Source organism: Carcharodon carcharias, chromosome 25 (genome assembly GCF_017639515.1).
Source record: "Carcharodon carcharias isolate sCarCar2 chromosome 25, sCarCar2.pri, whole genome shotgun sequence".
NCBI classification, from domain to species: domain Eukaryota; kingdom Metazoa; phylum Chordata; class Chondrichthyes; order Lamniformes; family Lamnidae; genus Carcharodon; species Carcharodon carcharias.
The window spans coordinates 34,550,626-34,566,887 of record NC_054491.1 but is presented as its reverse complement, the minus strand read 5'-3'; the positions used below and the strand labels follow the sequence as shown (position 1 = coordinate 34,566,887).

The window sequence follows — 16,262 nt, the reverse complement described above, 5'->3', positions numbered from 1 at the left end:
AACCAGAGGATTGGGAAAGTTTTAAAAACCAAAAAATAATAGAGGGAGAAAATAAACTTTGAGGGTAAACTAGCAAGCAATGTAAAAACTGACTGTAAGAGCTCCTTTATATAAAAAGGAAGAGAGGCCAAAGTGAACATTCAGCCCCTTAGTGAATGAGGCTGGGGAAATAATAATAGGGAACCAGGAAATGGTGAAGGAGGTGAATAAATACTTTTGATCAGCCTTCACGGTAGAAGACACTAATAGCATTCCAAGAATACTAAATAATCAAGGGGCAAAAGTGGGGTGTGGGGGGGAGAGAACAAGAGAGAAGAAATAAATACAATAAATAATCACTAGAAAAAAGTACTAGGGAAACTAATGGGGCTAAAGGCTGATAAGTCCCCTGGACCTGATGGGTTGCATCCTAGGATATTAAAGGAAGTAGCTACAGAGATAGTGGATGCACTGATAGTAATCTTCCAAGAATCCTTAGATTCTGGAAAAGTCCCAGGGGATTGGAAAACTGCCAGTGTAACTCCCCTTATTCAAAAAAGGAGGGAGACCAAAAAAAACAGGTAACTATATGCCAGTTAGCTTAACATCTGTCATTGGGAAAATGTTAGTCTATTGTAAAGGATGTAATAGCAGAGCATTTAGAAATGCATAATATAATCAAGTAGAATCAGCGTGATTTCATGAAGGGGAAAGCAAGCCTGACAAATTTATTAGAATTCTTTGAGGAAATAGCAAGCAGGATAGATAAAGGGGAACCAGTAGATGTAATATTTTGGATTTCCAAAAGATGTTTGATAAAGTTGCTTAAGATAAGAGCCCATGGTGTCAGTATATTAGCATGGATAGAGGATTGGCTAACTAATAGAAGACGCAATTGGGATACGGGGGGGCATTTTTAGGATGGCAACCTGTAACTAGTAGAGTGCCAGAGAGATCAGGTATAGCACTACTTAGACCACACCTAGAATACTGTGAACAATTTTGGCCCCCTGACAATCCAGAGAAGATTCACTAGGTTGATCCCTGGTTTGAGGGATTTTCTTGAAGAGAGGTTGAGTAGGTTGGGCCTGTGTTCATTATAGTTTATAAGAATGAGAGGTGACATTTATTGAAACATATAAGATTCTTAGGGGGCTTGACAGGGTAGATCCTGAGAGGTGGTTTCCCCTTGTAGGAAAGTCTAGGGCCAGAGGGCATAATCTGAGTGAGGGGTTGCCAAAATAAGACACATGAGGAATTTCTTCTGAGGGTAGTGAACCTGTGGAATTATTTATCATAGAGGCTGTGTCGTTAAGTACATTCAAAACTGAGACAGGTTTTTAATCAGTCAGGGAATCAAGGGTTACGGGGAAAAAGGCAGGAAAGTGTAGGTGAGGATTATCAGATCAGCCATGATATTGAATGGCGGAGCAGACTCGATGGGCTGAATGGCTATTTCTGCTCCCATATCTTATGGTCACGCTCTGAGGTGCAGCTGAGAATGAAGGATGATGATGTTGATCCTTTTTTGCTGTTATATTCTAGGTGCTGCATTGGGTCCATTGCTGGCTGGAGTCCTCACTGACTGGAATAGTGTCTTTTACATGTTGATTGTATCTGATATTTTGGCCTGTCTGGTATGTCACTCAGTATTCCATAGCCTCCTTTCTCAATTAGGAAAAACTCTTTGTTTTAAGTTTTCCGTAATCCTCTTTTGCTCTTCACACCTCCCTCTATTACACCTCCCTTTGTGCTCTTGCTCGATACACGGGTTATTTATACCTTCCCATTGCCTTGCTAAACAAGATAATCCAATTTAGGACAGATGGGAATTAATTCCGCTGTGTGGTTCAATTCCCCTCCTTTTGTAATTGTTCTTTGATTATAAGATGTCTATGGAGGGCATGACTTAATCTAAAGGGTAACAAATGTATGGTTAAAACTTGCACTTTACAGAGTGGTTTGGATAGTGGTTGACCATGATTCCATTCCCTTTTGTCAATGGTATTATATTGAGAGGAAATGTCTGAATGCCAGTTCAATGTGCTACACACTGGTGGGTATGGGTTGCCATTGTACAGATCTGAGCATTGCACCATGTAAAGTTCAGCCTCATACCCAAGGGAGTTATAAGGTGAAAAAAAAAACAAAAACAGAATTACCTGGAAAAACTCAGCAGGTCTGGCAGCATCGGCGGAGAAGAAAAGAGTTGACGTTTCGAGTCCTCATGACCCTTCGACAGAACTTGAGTTCGAGTCCAAGAAAGAGTTGAAATATAAGCTGGTTTAAGGTGTGTGTGTTGGGGGCGGAGAGAGAGAGAGAGAGAGAGAGAGAGAGAGAGGTGGAAGGGGGGGGGTGTGGTTGTAGGGACAAACAAGCAGTGATAGAAGCAGATCATCAAAAGATGTCAACAACAATAGTACAAAAGAAGACATAAGTGTTAAAGTTGGTGATATTATCTAAACGAATGTGCTAATTAAGAATGGATGGTAGGGCACTCAAGGTATAGCTCTAGTGGGGGTGTTTTTTTTTTAAAATAATGGAAATAGGTGGGAAAAGGAAAATCTTTATAATTTATTGGAAAAAAAAGGAAGGGGGAAACAGAAAGGGGGAGGGAGCTCACGACCTAAAGTTGTTGAATTCAATATTCAGTCCGGAAGGCTGTAAAGTGCCTAGTCGGAAGATGAGGTGTTGTTCCTCCAGTTTGTGTTGGGCTTCACTGGAACAATGCAGCAAGCCAAGGACAGACATATGGGCAAGAGAGCAGGGTGGAGTGTTAAAATGGCAAGCGACAGGGAGGTTTGGGTCATTCTTGCAGACAGACCGCAGGTGTTCTGCAAAGCAGTCGCCCAGTTTACGTTTGGTCTCTCCAATGTAGAGAAGACCACATTGGGAGCAACGAATGCAGTAGACTAATTTGGGGGAAATGCAAGTGAAATGCTGCTTCCCTTGAAAGGAGTGTTTGGGTCCTTGGACAGTGAGGAGAGAGGAAGTGAAGGGGCAGGTGTTGCATCTTTTGCATGGGCATGGGGTGGTGCCATAGGAGGGGGTTGAGGAGTAGGGGGTGATGGAGGAGTGGACCAGGGTGTCCCGGAGGGAGCGATCCCTACGGAATGCCGATAGGGGGGGTGAAGGGAAGATGTGTTTGGTGGTGGCATCATGCTGGAGTTGGCGGAAATGGCGGAGAATCATCCTTTGAATGCGGAGGCTGGTGGGGTGATAAGTGAGGACAAGGGGGACCCTATCATGTTTCTGGGAGGGAGGAGAAGGCGTGAAGGCGGATGCGCGGGAGATGGGCCGGACACGGTTGAGGGCCCTGTCAACGACCGTGGGTGGAAAACCTCGGTTAATGAAGAAGGAGGACATGTCAGAGGAACTGTTTTTGAAGGTAGCATCATCGGAACAGATGCGACGGAGGCGAAGGAACTGAGAGAATGGGTTGGAGTCCTTACAGGAAGCGGGGTGTGACGAGCTGTAGTCGAGATAGCTGTGGGAGTCGGTGGGTTTGTAATGGATATTGGTGGACAGTCTATCACCAGAGATTGTGACAGAGAGGTCAAGGAAGGGAAGGGAAGTGTCAGAGATGGACCACGTGAAAATGATGGAGGGGTGGAGATTGGAAGCAAAATTAATAAATTTTTCCAAGTCCCGACGAGAGCATGAAGCAGCACCGAAGTAATCATCGATGTACCGGAGAAAGAGTTGTGGAAGGGGGCCGGAGTAGGACTGGAACAAGGAATGTTCCACATACCCCATAAAGAGACAGGCATAGCTGGGGCCCATGCGGGTACCCATAGCCACACCTTTTATTTGGAGGAAGTGAGAGGAGTTGAAGGAGAGATTGTTCAGCGTGAGAACAAGTTCAGCCAGACGGAAGAGAGTAGTGGTGAATGGGGATTGTTTGGGCCTCTGTTCGAGGAAGAAGCTAAGGGCCCTCAGACCATCCTGGTGGGGGATGGAGGTGTAGAGGGATTGGATGTCCATGGTGAAGAGGAAGCGGTTGGGGCCAGGGAACTGGAAATTGTTGATGTGACGTAAGGTGTCAGAAGAATCACGGATGTAGGTGGGAAGGGACTGGACAAGGGGAGAGAGAAGGGAGTCAAGATAATGAGAAATGAGTTCTGTGGGGCAGGAGCAAGCTGAGACGATCGGTCTACCAGCAGTTCTGTTTGTGGATTTTGGGTAGGAGATAGAAGCGGGCCGTCCGAGGTTGGGCGACTATCAGGTTGGAAGCTGTGGGAGGGAGATCCCCAGAGGAGATGAGGTCAGTGACAGTCCTGGAAACAATGGCTTGATGTTCAGTGGTGGGGTCATGGTCCAGGGAGAGGTAGGAGGAAGTGTCTGCGGGTTGACGCTCAGTCTCCGCGAGGTAGAGGTCAGTGCGCCAGACAACAACAGCACCACCCTTATCATCGGTATTGATGACAATGTCAGGATTGGACCTGAGAGAATGGAGTGCAGTAAGTTCAGAGAGAGACAGGTTAGAATGGGTGAGAGGAGCAGAGAAATTGAGACGACTAATGTCGCGCCGACAGTTGTCAATGAAAAGATCAAGAGAAGGTAAGAATCCAGAGGGAGGGGTCCAGGTGGAGGGAGAATATTGGAGATGGGTAAAAGGATCTATTGAACTGGGAGAGGACTCCTGCCCAAAGAAGTGAGACCGGAGAGGAAGACGGCGGAAGAAGAGTTCAGCATCATGCCAAGCCCGAAATTCATTGAGGTGAGGGCGTAAGGGTATGAAACTAAGTCCTTTGCTGAGCACTGAACGTTCAGCATCGGAGAGGGGAAGGTCAAGCGGTATAGTGAATACACGGCTGGGGTTGGGATTGGAAGAAAGGGTGGGGACGGAGGGACAGGCAGGGGTGGAGGGTTCTAGATGGGTGTTGGTGTCGATGAGTTGTTGGAGCTTGCGTTCCTTAGCACTTGAGAGAAAGAGACCAAGTTTCTTGTTTAGGCGTTGGATGAGCCGAAGGATAAAATGAAACTGGGGGCACGCGCAGCTTTGAAAAAGGGTGCGGTGGTGCTGCTGGAGGGAGAGGTCGAGTGTGTTCATATGGCGGTGCATGGCTCTGAGTGTGGATTTCAGAATGTGACGGGAACAGCAGTCCGAGAAACGTTTTATGTCCCGGAGATATCTGTAATCCTGGGTGGGTTCGAAACGTGAGGGGTGGAATTTCAGTTGAAATCCACGTGGGGTAAGTCAGAGATGGAGACAGTCACTGAGAAAGGAGATATGGCTGTGAAAGCGGGTTTTAGTAAACACCTTGTCAAACACCAGGAGGGAAATGGAAAGCAAGGAAGGTGAGCAGGGCAAAAGAGAGGAACGGAAATCTTGTCGCAGAAAAGAACAGAACTTCTTCAAGGAGGTAGGTATTTCTTGAAGAGCAGTGGCAGTCAATTAAACACAGAGATAAAAACAAAAAAACATCCACCACTACTCTCCTCCGTCTGGCTGAACTTGTTCTCACGCTGAACAATTTCTCCTTCAACTCCTCTCATTTCCTCCAAATAAAAGGTGTGGCTATGGGTACCCGCATGGGCCCCAGCTATGCCTGTCTCTTTATGGGGTATGTGGAACATTCCTTGTTCCAGTCCTACTCCGGCCCCCTTCCACAACTCTTTCTCCGGTACATCGATGATTACTTCGGTGCCGCTTCATGCTCTCGTCAGGACTTGGAAAAATTTATTAATTTTGCTTCCAATCTCCACCCCTCCATCATTTTCACGTGGTCCATCTCTGACACTTCCCTTCCCTTCCTTGACCTCTCTGTCACAATCTCTGGTGATAGACTGTCCACCAATATCCATTACAAACCCACCGACTCCCACAGCTATCTCGACTACAGCTCGTCACACCCCGCTTCCTGTAAGGACTCCATCCCATTCTCTCAGTTCCTTCGCCTCCGTCGCATCTGTTCCGATGATGCTACCTTCAAAAACAGTTCCTCTGACATGTCCTCCTTCTTCATTAACCGAGGTTTTCCACCCACAGTCGTTGACAGGGCCCTCAACCGTGTCCGGCCCATCTCCCGCGCATCCGCCCTCACGCCTTCTCCTCCCTCCCAGAAACATGATAGGGTCCCCCTTGTCCTCACTTATCACCCCACCAGCCTCCGCATTCAAAGGATCATCCTCCGCCATTTCCGCCAACTCCAGCATGATGCCACCACCAAACACATCTTCCCTTCACCCCCCCTATCAGCATTCCGTAGGGATCGCTCCCTCCGGGACACCCTGGTCCACTCCTCCATCACCCCCTACTCCTCAACCCCCTCCTATGGCACCACCCCATGCCCACGCAAAAGATGCAACACCTGCCCCTTCACTTCTCTCTCCTCACCGTCCAAGGACCCAAACACTCCTTTCAAGTGAAGCAGCATTTCACTTGCATTTCCCCCAACTTAGTCTACTGCATTCATTGCTCCCAATGTGGTCTCCTCTACATTGGAGAGACCAAACGTAAACTGGGCGACTGCTTTGCAGAACACCTGCGGTCTGTCCGCAAGAATGACCCAAACCTCCCTGTCGCTTGCCATTTTAACACTCCACCCTGCTCTCTTGCCCACATGTCTGTCCTTGGCTTGCTGCATTGTTCCAGTGAAGCCCAATGCAAACTGGAGGAAGAACACCTCATCTTCTGACTAGGCACTTCCGGACTGAATATTGAATTCAACAACTTTAGGTCGTGAGCTCCCTCCCCCATCCCCTCCCCCTTTCTGTTTCCCCCTTCCTTTTTTTTCCAATAAATTATAAAGATTTTCCTTTTACCACCTATTTCCATTATTTTTAAAAAAAAAACACCCCCACTAGAGCTATACCTTGAGTGCCCTACCATCCATTCGTAATTAGCACATTCGTTTAGATAATATCACCAACTTTAACTTTAACACCTATGTGTTCTTTTGTACTATTGTTGTTGACATCTTTTGATGATCTGCTTCTATCACTGCTTGTTTGTCCCTACAACCACACCCACCCCCCTCCACCTCTCTCTCTCTCTCTCTCTATCTCTCCGCCCCCCACACACACACCTTAAACCAGCTTATATTTCAACTCTTTCTTGGACTCGAACTCAAGTTCTGTCGAAGGGTCATGAGGACTCGAAACGTCAACTCTTTTCTTCTCCGCCGATGCTGCCAGACCTGCTGAGTTTTTCCAGGTAATTCTGTTTTTGTTTTTTTTTTGGATTTCCAGCATCCACAGTTTTTTTGTTTTTATCTCTGAGTTATAAGGTGAGTTTTATTTGAAGGGTCGCCTTCACACAAGGAGGGATAAGTGCCAATTGGTGCCTGGGAGCTGATTGGAGCTGATGCCTTACTGAGATGGTGGCATAGTGCTTTGTCACTGGACTATTATTCCAGAGACCTAGGGTAATGCTCTGGGGATCTGGGTTTGAATGGGCAGATGGTGAATTCATTGAAAATCTGGAATTAAAAGTCTCAGCACAAAACCATTGCCAACTGTTGTAAAAAAAAACCCATCTGGTTCTCTAATGTTCTTTTTAGGGAAGGAAATCTGTCTTTACCTGGTCTGGCCGGCATGTGACTCCAGACCCACAGCAATGTGGATGAGTCTTTAAGTGCTCTCTGAACAAGGGCAGTTAGTGATGGGGAATAAATGCTGGCATAGCCAACACTGTCCACATTCCATGAACAAATTAAAAAAAAGAGGGAGTAAAACCACAATTTAGTAAGAAAACCCTTGCCCACGCTCTGGATTCTCCTCTCTTGGTTCTACCCAAAGACCCCTTTATTTTTTGCAAGCTTAGGAGAAATGTGGATGATAAATTGAGACTCCCTTTTTTCTACCTCACTGTTCTAACTATTCTTCCCTTACTAGATTCCCCTGTTCTAATTGCTTTAATGATTTGCTTATTGCTACATGGGGAAAATCCTGAATATTTTCTCTCCCGCCAGCTCCCATTTTAATGTGGACAAAATAGAACCAGTTTGAAGTAAAACTGACGGGAAGGCAGTTGAAACTATTTACAAGAGGCAGCAGCCTCCGTTTTGTCCATTGGTTTACTCTCTCATATTGGTGATCAAAATCAGAAGATGCTGGAAAAGCTCTGCAGGTCTGGCAGCATCTGTGGAGAGAGAAATGGAGTTAATATTTTAAGTACAATATGACCCTTCAGAACAAGGGTGACATTGGTGGTGATGTCCCACTGTAAATGACATGAGCGCACCACTGGTGGCAGTAACTCGATATTCAAACCAACAATCTTTTCAGAATAAATGCAGTTTGTTTTTGGATTTTACTTGGGTTGGAAACTTTGGAACAAAATTTTTTAGTATTAATCTTTTTTTTTGCTTTTTGTTTACAGTTATTGAGCAGATTAGTGTACAAGGAGATCCGAGGCTGGTGTGGGTACCCAATGAGATTAAGAGGGTAAGTGAATGAGATCTCGTTGAACTGCTGTGTGGGGACTGAGAACCAGTGTGTCATATATTGTACCTTGAGTGCTTAAAAGGAATAATTTATTGCACTAATTCCACAATCTAGACTGTTTTTCCTCTTTAGTACTGATGGAGAGACTTGAAGATGGATGCATTGAGGGTTCTGGTGGTAGTAAGCTCCTCCTCCTCTTCCTCTTTCCCTCTTCCTCCTTTCGTAATCAGAGGTACAGAACTATGGGGAGGAATTGAGCAGAGTCAGGCCTAATACAAAGGGTTGAGAGAGTCACACAGGCAGCCTGGTGGTCCCACCCCTCCTTTCTCTTCATAGCTGGATCAGAGCAGCAGTGGCAGAGCCTGGTGACAGTTGGAGAAAGTCAATGGTCTTTCCACCAAACAGCCATTTTCCACCAATTTCCAAGAATTTTGTAACTAATAGTTAAAAGAGAACCCTTTTTGTGCCCCAGTGGTTGCTCACAGCATACAAACATATGTACATATGAAGCAGAAGTAAGTCATTCAGCCCCTCAAGCCTGCTCCACCATTCGATGAGATCATGGCTGATCTATGTGTATTTCAAGTTCCACATTCCCATCTACTCATTGATTCCCTTTTGTTAAAGGCTATCCACCTCTGCCCTAAAAAATTTAATGACCCTGCTTCCGCTGGCTTCTGAGGCAGAGTTCCAAAGTCGCACAGCCCTCAGAAAAAGATTTCTCCTCCACTGTTCTATAAGGGCGACCCCTAATTTTAAAACAGTGCCCCCTAGTTCTGGACTCATCCACAAGAGGAAACCTCCTTTCCACATCCACCTTGTCAAGACCATTCAGGATCTTCTACACAACAATCAAGCCATCTCTTAATCTTCTAAACTCCAGTGGAAATGAGCAGTGTCTTGGAAATGACTATTTTATTCCTAGAGATTCCAGGACAGTCGGAGACTTGGTAGCTCCCGTCGCATGAGAGCTGATCACAGGCACTTTGACATGGCAATATCTGAAAAGTAGAGACAGATAACTGCTAAAAGAAGCAGTTGCTGAAGTTTTCTATCTTGCACTCATCAGGACTACTGTTGGATGTGACTCTGTGATTGGGCAGCTCTTGCTGAACAATCCTAGTGTGCTAATAGCTACACTAACAACCAATTTAAGATGATCAGTTGTGTTCATAATGTGGCTCAGTTACACTTGCTAGAAGTGACATACATATTCAGGGACCTGTTCTCTGCAAACAAAAGAAATATGTTCAAGCCCTGTGTCTTGAACTAGCTGGGAACTTGGGGAGCCCATAGTTCGCTGTTGTTTTTTACCATGGCAACGTCTCGTCCAATCAGTCTCTTGCCAACCAATCAACGCACTATTTTTCCTGTAGTATGAATTGTGATTGTTTGAAATTTGGCATTCTTGTGTTTGTCCTGATGAGAGCAAGATGAAAAGCTTCAGTATAGAAATGGGGAGGCAGTAGCATAGTGCTATTGTCCCTAGACTAGTATTCCAGAGACCCAGGTTAATGCTCTGCAGACCCAGGTTCAAATCCCACCATGACAGATGGTGGAATTTGAATTCATTAAAACAAATCTAGAATTCAGCCTGACCACAAAACCATTGCTGATTGTTGTAAAAACCCAACTGGTTCACTAATGTCCTCTTTTTTTGGGAAGGAAATCTGCTCTCCTCACCTGGTCTGGCCTACGTGTGACTCCAGACCCACATTGTGGTTGACCCTCAAATGCCCTCTGAACAAGCTTATTTTATGCAATTGGGGATGGGCAATAAATGCTGACCTAGCTAGCAATACCTACATCCTGTTAGCGAATTAAAAAAAAAAATCTGGTGGTGATGCAGCCAGTGTCTGAAGTTGTGTTTTTGTGAAGGAAATCATACAGTTTATGGTGCTTCTGAAATTTGGGACTCTGATGTACTATCTGTGCTTTTTAAATATGTTTTGATGTTTAGCATTAAAATGCCCCCACGCACATCCTCTGTGTTCTGGATAGCAGACTTTGGCTGGCACAGACTGGGTGGAATGTTTTGTGTCCCTTTTGTGTATGAATTGAGGGTTGACATGTGAATCATTGTCAGTCAGGTAATGTCCCAAACAAAAACAAAAACAGAATTACCTGGAAAAATTCAGCAGGTCTGGCAGCATCGGCGGAGAAGAAAAGAGTTGACGTTTCGAGTCCTCATGACCCATTTTGTTATTTTGCCAGCATGTATTGGTTCTTGAGTTCAACATGAAAACACTAACTCAAAGGCTCCCTCTGCTGTCCAGGGGCATATTACACTTTATTAGTGGAAGAAAGCTAGCATTAGATAGGAGTAAAGCATTCAGCCTCGAGTCTGCTTCACCATTCAGTTAAATCATCTGTGAAATTTCACCTTCCTTGGTTCCACATCCCTTAATGATCTTCCCTAACAGATCTCCCACTGATTTGAAACTTCTGATTGATCCCTCACCTCGACAGCTTTTGGAGGGGGGAAAATTGTTCCACTACCTTTATTTTTCGTGACGAAGTGTTTCCTGACATTACCCCTGAACAGCTTAGCTCTAACTTTAAGGTTTTGGTCCCTATTTTTTGTTCTGGACAATTCCGCCAGAGGAAATAGGTTTGCTCTATCAAATCCTTTAATCACCTTTTAAACACTTCAACCCCTTAATCGTTTATACCTGAGGGAATACAGGCTTATTTTATGCAAACCCTATGTATAGTTTAACCTTTTGTAGCCCCTGGTACTCTTTATTATTTTTTAAATGGATTTTTTGTAGTTTTGCTGGATGAAGAGAGTATGACCTAAAGTGTATTCAGAGTCCAAGTCACTCCAGATGTTTGCCTGTTACATTAGAATTTCACCTGAGAGATGTGCTGAGAGTTGTGTTGGAAATGCTCCTGTGTCGTTGCTGGGGTGAGGACTGAATGGGGCCTGGCTCTGTTGCTCCCACTCATTGCCTCAGACAGTTGAACTATTGATGTTCACCTAAACATGAATCCAGGGAGCTGATGGAACCTGTGACTCAGCAAAACACATCACTTTCAGGAGGAACAGGGAAGAAAGGAGAACGTGTACAGTCGTACTGTTTTATCTGAAAAACACTAAAGTTGAAAATCTGCCTAGTTTAGCACCAGGCCACATCAGATCTCTAACACTTCTTCCCCTTTTGTGTGCTGTAGGTTTAAGGAGTTCTGATCGAGAACACTCTCCACTGAGAAATTCTTAAAGAGACTGGGAAATTTTTCAGTTCGTGGATTAATTCTGCTTTGGCTTCAAAGCTTGGTACCTAACTCCATCGATGTGTGGAAGCAAAACACCAAGATCCAATGTAGTGAAAAGAATGAAGTCTTTTTAATCTCTGGTATCCCTCCCAGAGACTGACATCACAAAGAGATTAAAGTCAGACTGGCCTTTTTGATACAGTTTAGCCCCTTTGCTATTGAAGATTGCCTTTCAATTTATGGTGAACAGGGTTTTATTGATGGAGTCTAAGCCTGATGTAGTGTCTTTTATTTGTTTAAAATACACACACACTTTAGATAATCTTTTTTGTTTCTCAGTACAATTTTTCTAATAATCAGCTTCAAAAAGCAAACCAAGCTTTTGATTTGCTTTCCTTTATTTTATTATTCTTTTTACTTAGTGTCTTTCATTTCTCCCTCTTTTGTGCTATGGCCTGAACCAGTTTAATTAGCTCTGTTTGACAGACAGACGACCTCTTTGGTGCAAAAGTTGTGTTGAGAAAGGGTAGTGCTGTCAACCACTCTCATATCCTAATTGGATTCCCATTACTTTAAATAGGGAAAAGAAACTTCATGTGCAAGCCCTGTGATGGAGCAGTTAATACCTCCCCTTGTCATCCACTCTCTAGACAGTGACTTTACTGCACTAATATAAAAACAAAAAAACTGCGGATGCTGGAAATCCAAAACAAAAACAGAATTACCTGGAGAAACTCAGCAGGTCTGGCAGCATCGGTGGAGAAGAAAAGAGTTGACGTTTTGAGTCCTCATGACCCTTCTATCGAAGGGTCATGAGGACTCGAAACGTCAACTCTTTTCTTCTCCGCCGACTTTACTGCACTGCCTTCTGACAGCCTGCTGGAAGCTGATTCTGAAGTTGCCACTACCAGCAACCCCTACCCTACCAACGAGCAGTGGAAGCAGTGTACACCATCTATAAGATGCACTGCAGGAACTCATCAAGCCTCCTAAGTACCTTCCAAACCCACAACTGCTAACATCTAGAAGGACAAGCGCAGCAGACACATGGGAACACCACCACCTGGAAGTTTCTTCCAAGCCACTCACCATCCTGACTTGGAACTGTATCGCCGTTCCTTCACTGTCACTGGGTCAAAATCCTGGAACTCGCCCTATAACAGCACTGTGGGTGTACCTACACCACATGAACTGCAGCAGTTTAGGTATAACTCACTACCACCTTCGAGCAATAAATGATGGCCTAGCCAGTGACCATCACATTAATGAGTAATTAAAGATACATACTGTCATGTGTGCACAGACCAGCAAATTGTAAGTGAGAGTTTTTCAAGACACTTATCTCTCCCTCTGGTTGGTAACACTCCCATCTGTTGTGGAACTGAGCTATACAGACCAAGATATAAAAACAGCAAATGCTGGCAATGCTCTGCAGGTTCGACAGCATCTGTGGAAAGAGAAACAAAGCAATGACGTTATGGGTCTGAACGTTCTGACAAAAATGTTAACCGGGTTTCTTGCTTCAGAGATGCTGCCAGATTGGCCGAACATTTCCAGCATCTTCTGTTCCTTTCAGATTCCCAGCATCAGTATTTTTTCTTTTGAAAGTTGTCTCAGCCTGGACCAGGGATCAAAACTGAATTTAGTTGACTTCAGTTGGAATAAAGCTAGAGTTGTGAAAATCATTGAGTGAGGGAAGAGAAATCTTGTGAAACTCCTGCTTTACTGCCACCCAGTGAGATGGACTGGAAAGGTCAACATGTTGTAGCCAGCAACTGAGGATATGATCTGGCTTTCATGTGATGCCTACTGACACCCATTGCCTGGCTGATGAATGGCTACTTGAGTGAGGGACTGCCCTACATGCCTGACATTCTACCTACAGAGTCAACACCTTCACAGGAGGGGAGGAGAGTGAAGAATTGTGCTTTTCACCATGTTGCATTTGACACACTATTCGTTCAGCATTAAACTAAACTAAAAGATCCTCCCTACCTCATCAGCTGAGTGTGATGGCCCAGCACTGGTCGATGGAGAGTGAGGAGGCCACAACTGGAATTACAGAGCAGTGAAGTAGGTCAAGTACCAGTCCTTCTGTTACTACGAGTCCCTTCATCTAAAAAAATTTGTATTTATATAATGCTTAGAGCATTCCAAGATCCTTCATAGCCAATGAAGTAATTTGCCGTCCTGAAGTATCCCACTGACCATGCTTACAAGACATCAGGAGTAAACTAATAAATAATGGATTCAGACAGCCCACTGTAATTAAATTCAATTAGCTACAAATTTTTGCTGCATTATATCTGGTAAGTGCAATTTGTGCATAACATTATCACGTCATCATTGGGACGTAAGAATTGCTCACTGTTGTTATACTCTCACTCTCTTTTGCACTTGCTCTCTCGCTCTGGTAGTTTTTAAGGAAAGAGCAGGATCATGCAATTAGTTTTGGATTGTTGTATCAAAGAGCTGATAGACATGATGGGCCAAATGGCCTCCTCTTGTGCTGTAACTTTGTACCTCCTACATTCCTGAGCAGCCTCTGATTTTCTAGTAAATACGAACATGCGGAGCAGGCTATTCAGCCCCTTGGCGCTCCTCTGCCATTCAACAAGATCATGGCTAATCGGTTTGCATTTCAGATTCCACGTTCCCATCTACCCCCAATAACCTTTGATTCCCATGCCAACAAGAATCTACCTACCTCTGCCTTAAGAAAATTTAACGACCCCTTCTGAGGCAGAGTGTTCCAAAGTTGCACAACCCTCAGAAAAGATCTTTGCTCATCTGCCCTAAAAATAAGGGTGACCCTAATTTTAAAACAGTGCCCCCTAATTCTGGACTGGCCTACAAGTGGGAACATCCTTTCCATGTCCATCTTGTCACCACTCTTCAGGATCTTATATACTTTGATCATGTCCCCTCACTCTTCTAAACTCCAGTGGAGACAAGCTCAGTCTGTCCAACCTTTCCTCATAAGACAACCCACTCATTCCAGGTATCAATCCAATAAACCACCTCTGAGCTGCCTCCAATGCATTTACATCCTTCCTTAAAGAAGGAGACCAAAACTGCACGCAATATTTGAGATGTGGTCTCACCAATGTCCAAGATGCAAAAAAAAAAACAAAGCCAACCAGGTTTCCTCCAAATGGTTCCTTTCCAGTCAGTCTTTCTGGGCAATAATCAGTTGTAAGGGTTAGAGTCAGCTGTGATTCTGTTTATGATTAAATTACTTGAGAACACCTCACTAAAAGAAATAACTTGCATATATGTTTTGCCTTTTGTGATTTTGGGGTTTCACAACCAATGAATTTTGAAATGTCATCATTGTAATGTTAAGAAATGAAGGGGCCAATTTGCACATGGTACACTGAGATAACAAATACAGATGATGTGTTTTAGTGGTGTTGGTTTGGGGATAAATATTGATCCAGAGCATCAGGGAGAACTCTGCTATTCTTCTAATAGTGATGTGGGATCTTTGACATCTAACTGAGGGGGTAGACAGTTTAATATCTTATTTGAAAGACATTTGTCTACGTCTCAAATTTCTAATGCTAACAGATCTCTGTGTCCTGATTGGGACCAATGAGACAACAGCACTAAAAACAAATCCATCAAAACCTCCAGATTGAGGAAATACAAATGGGACAAACCATCGAATTGCAGAAATTGTTACGGTGCAGGAGGAGTCTTCCTCTCCACATCCACCCTGTCAAGACACCTCAGGATCTCATATGTTTCAATCAAGTCGCCTCTTACTCTTCTAAACTCCAGCGGGTACAAGCCTAGTCTGTCCAATCTTTCTTCATAAGACAACCTGCCCATTCCAGGTATTAGTCTGGTAAACCTTCTGTGAACTGCTTCCAACACATTTACATCCATCCTTAAATGAGGTGACCTATACTGTACACAGAACTCCAGATGTGGTCTCACTAGTGCTCTGTATATCTGAAGCATAACCTCCCTACTTTTGAATTCAATTCCCCTCACAATAAATGATGCATCCTTTTGGCTTTACTAATTATTTGCTGTACCTGTACACTAGCCTTTTGTTGTGATTCATGCACTAAGACACCCAAATCCCTCTGCATTTCAGAGCCCTTCAAACTCTCACCATTTAGGTAATATGCTTCTCTTTTATTCTTCCTACCAAAATGGACAATTTCACATGTTCCTACATAATACTCCATTTGCCAGATCTTTGCCCACTCACCCAACTTATCTATACCTTTTTGTAGCCTCCTATTGTCTTCCTCACAACTTACTTTCCTACTTTGTGTCATCAGAAATTTTGGCAATCATCCCTTCCATCCTTTCAAGTCATTTATATAAATTGTAAAACGTTGAGGCCACAGCACTGATCCCTGTGGCACACCACTTGCCAGCCTGAAGACGACCCATTTATGCCTACTCTCTGCTTCCTGTTAGCCAGCCAATTTTCTATTCATGCCAATATGTTACCTATACCATGAGCTTTTATTTCACATCGTAACCTTTGATGTTGCCAGGGTTAGAAAAATGTAGCTACGAGGAGAGATTGGATAGGTTGGGGTTATTTTCCCTGGAACAAAGAGGGCTGAGAGGTGACTTGATTGAGGTGTACAAAATTATGAGGGGCATAGATAGTGAACAGGATAAAATTGTTTCCCTTGATGGAGAATTCTAGA

The 16,262-nt window shown here is 44.1% G+C and overlaps 1 protein-coding gene across 3 annotated transcripts in view; it reads left to right on the top strand.

Moving 5' to 3' along the window:
* slc37a2 (solute carrier family 37 member 2) overlaps positions 1–11,908 on the top strand; it is a 272,775-nt gene extending 260,867 nt beyond the window's left edge. For 2 of the 3 annotated variants that reach the window (XM_041174633.1, XM_041174632.1), the window contains 3 exons: positions 1,525–1,616; positions 8,306–8,370; positions 11,545–11,908. In XM_041174633.1, coding sequence (XP_041030567.1) covers positions 1,525–1,616; positions 8,306–8,370; positions 11,545–11,560 — 173 coding nt within the window. In that variant the 3' untranslated portion in view covers positions 11,561–11,908. The remainder of the gene's footprint in view (positions 1–1,524; positions 1,617–8,305; positions 8,371–11,544) is intronic. The other variant, XM_041174634.1, reaches the window with a different exon arrangement.
* Positions 11,909–16,262: the final 4,354 nt, after the last annotated feature.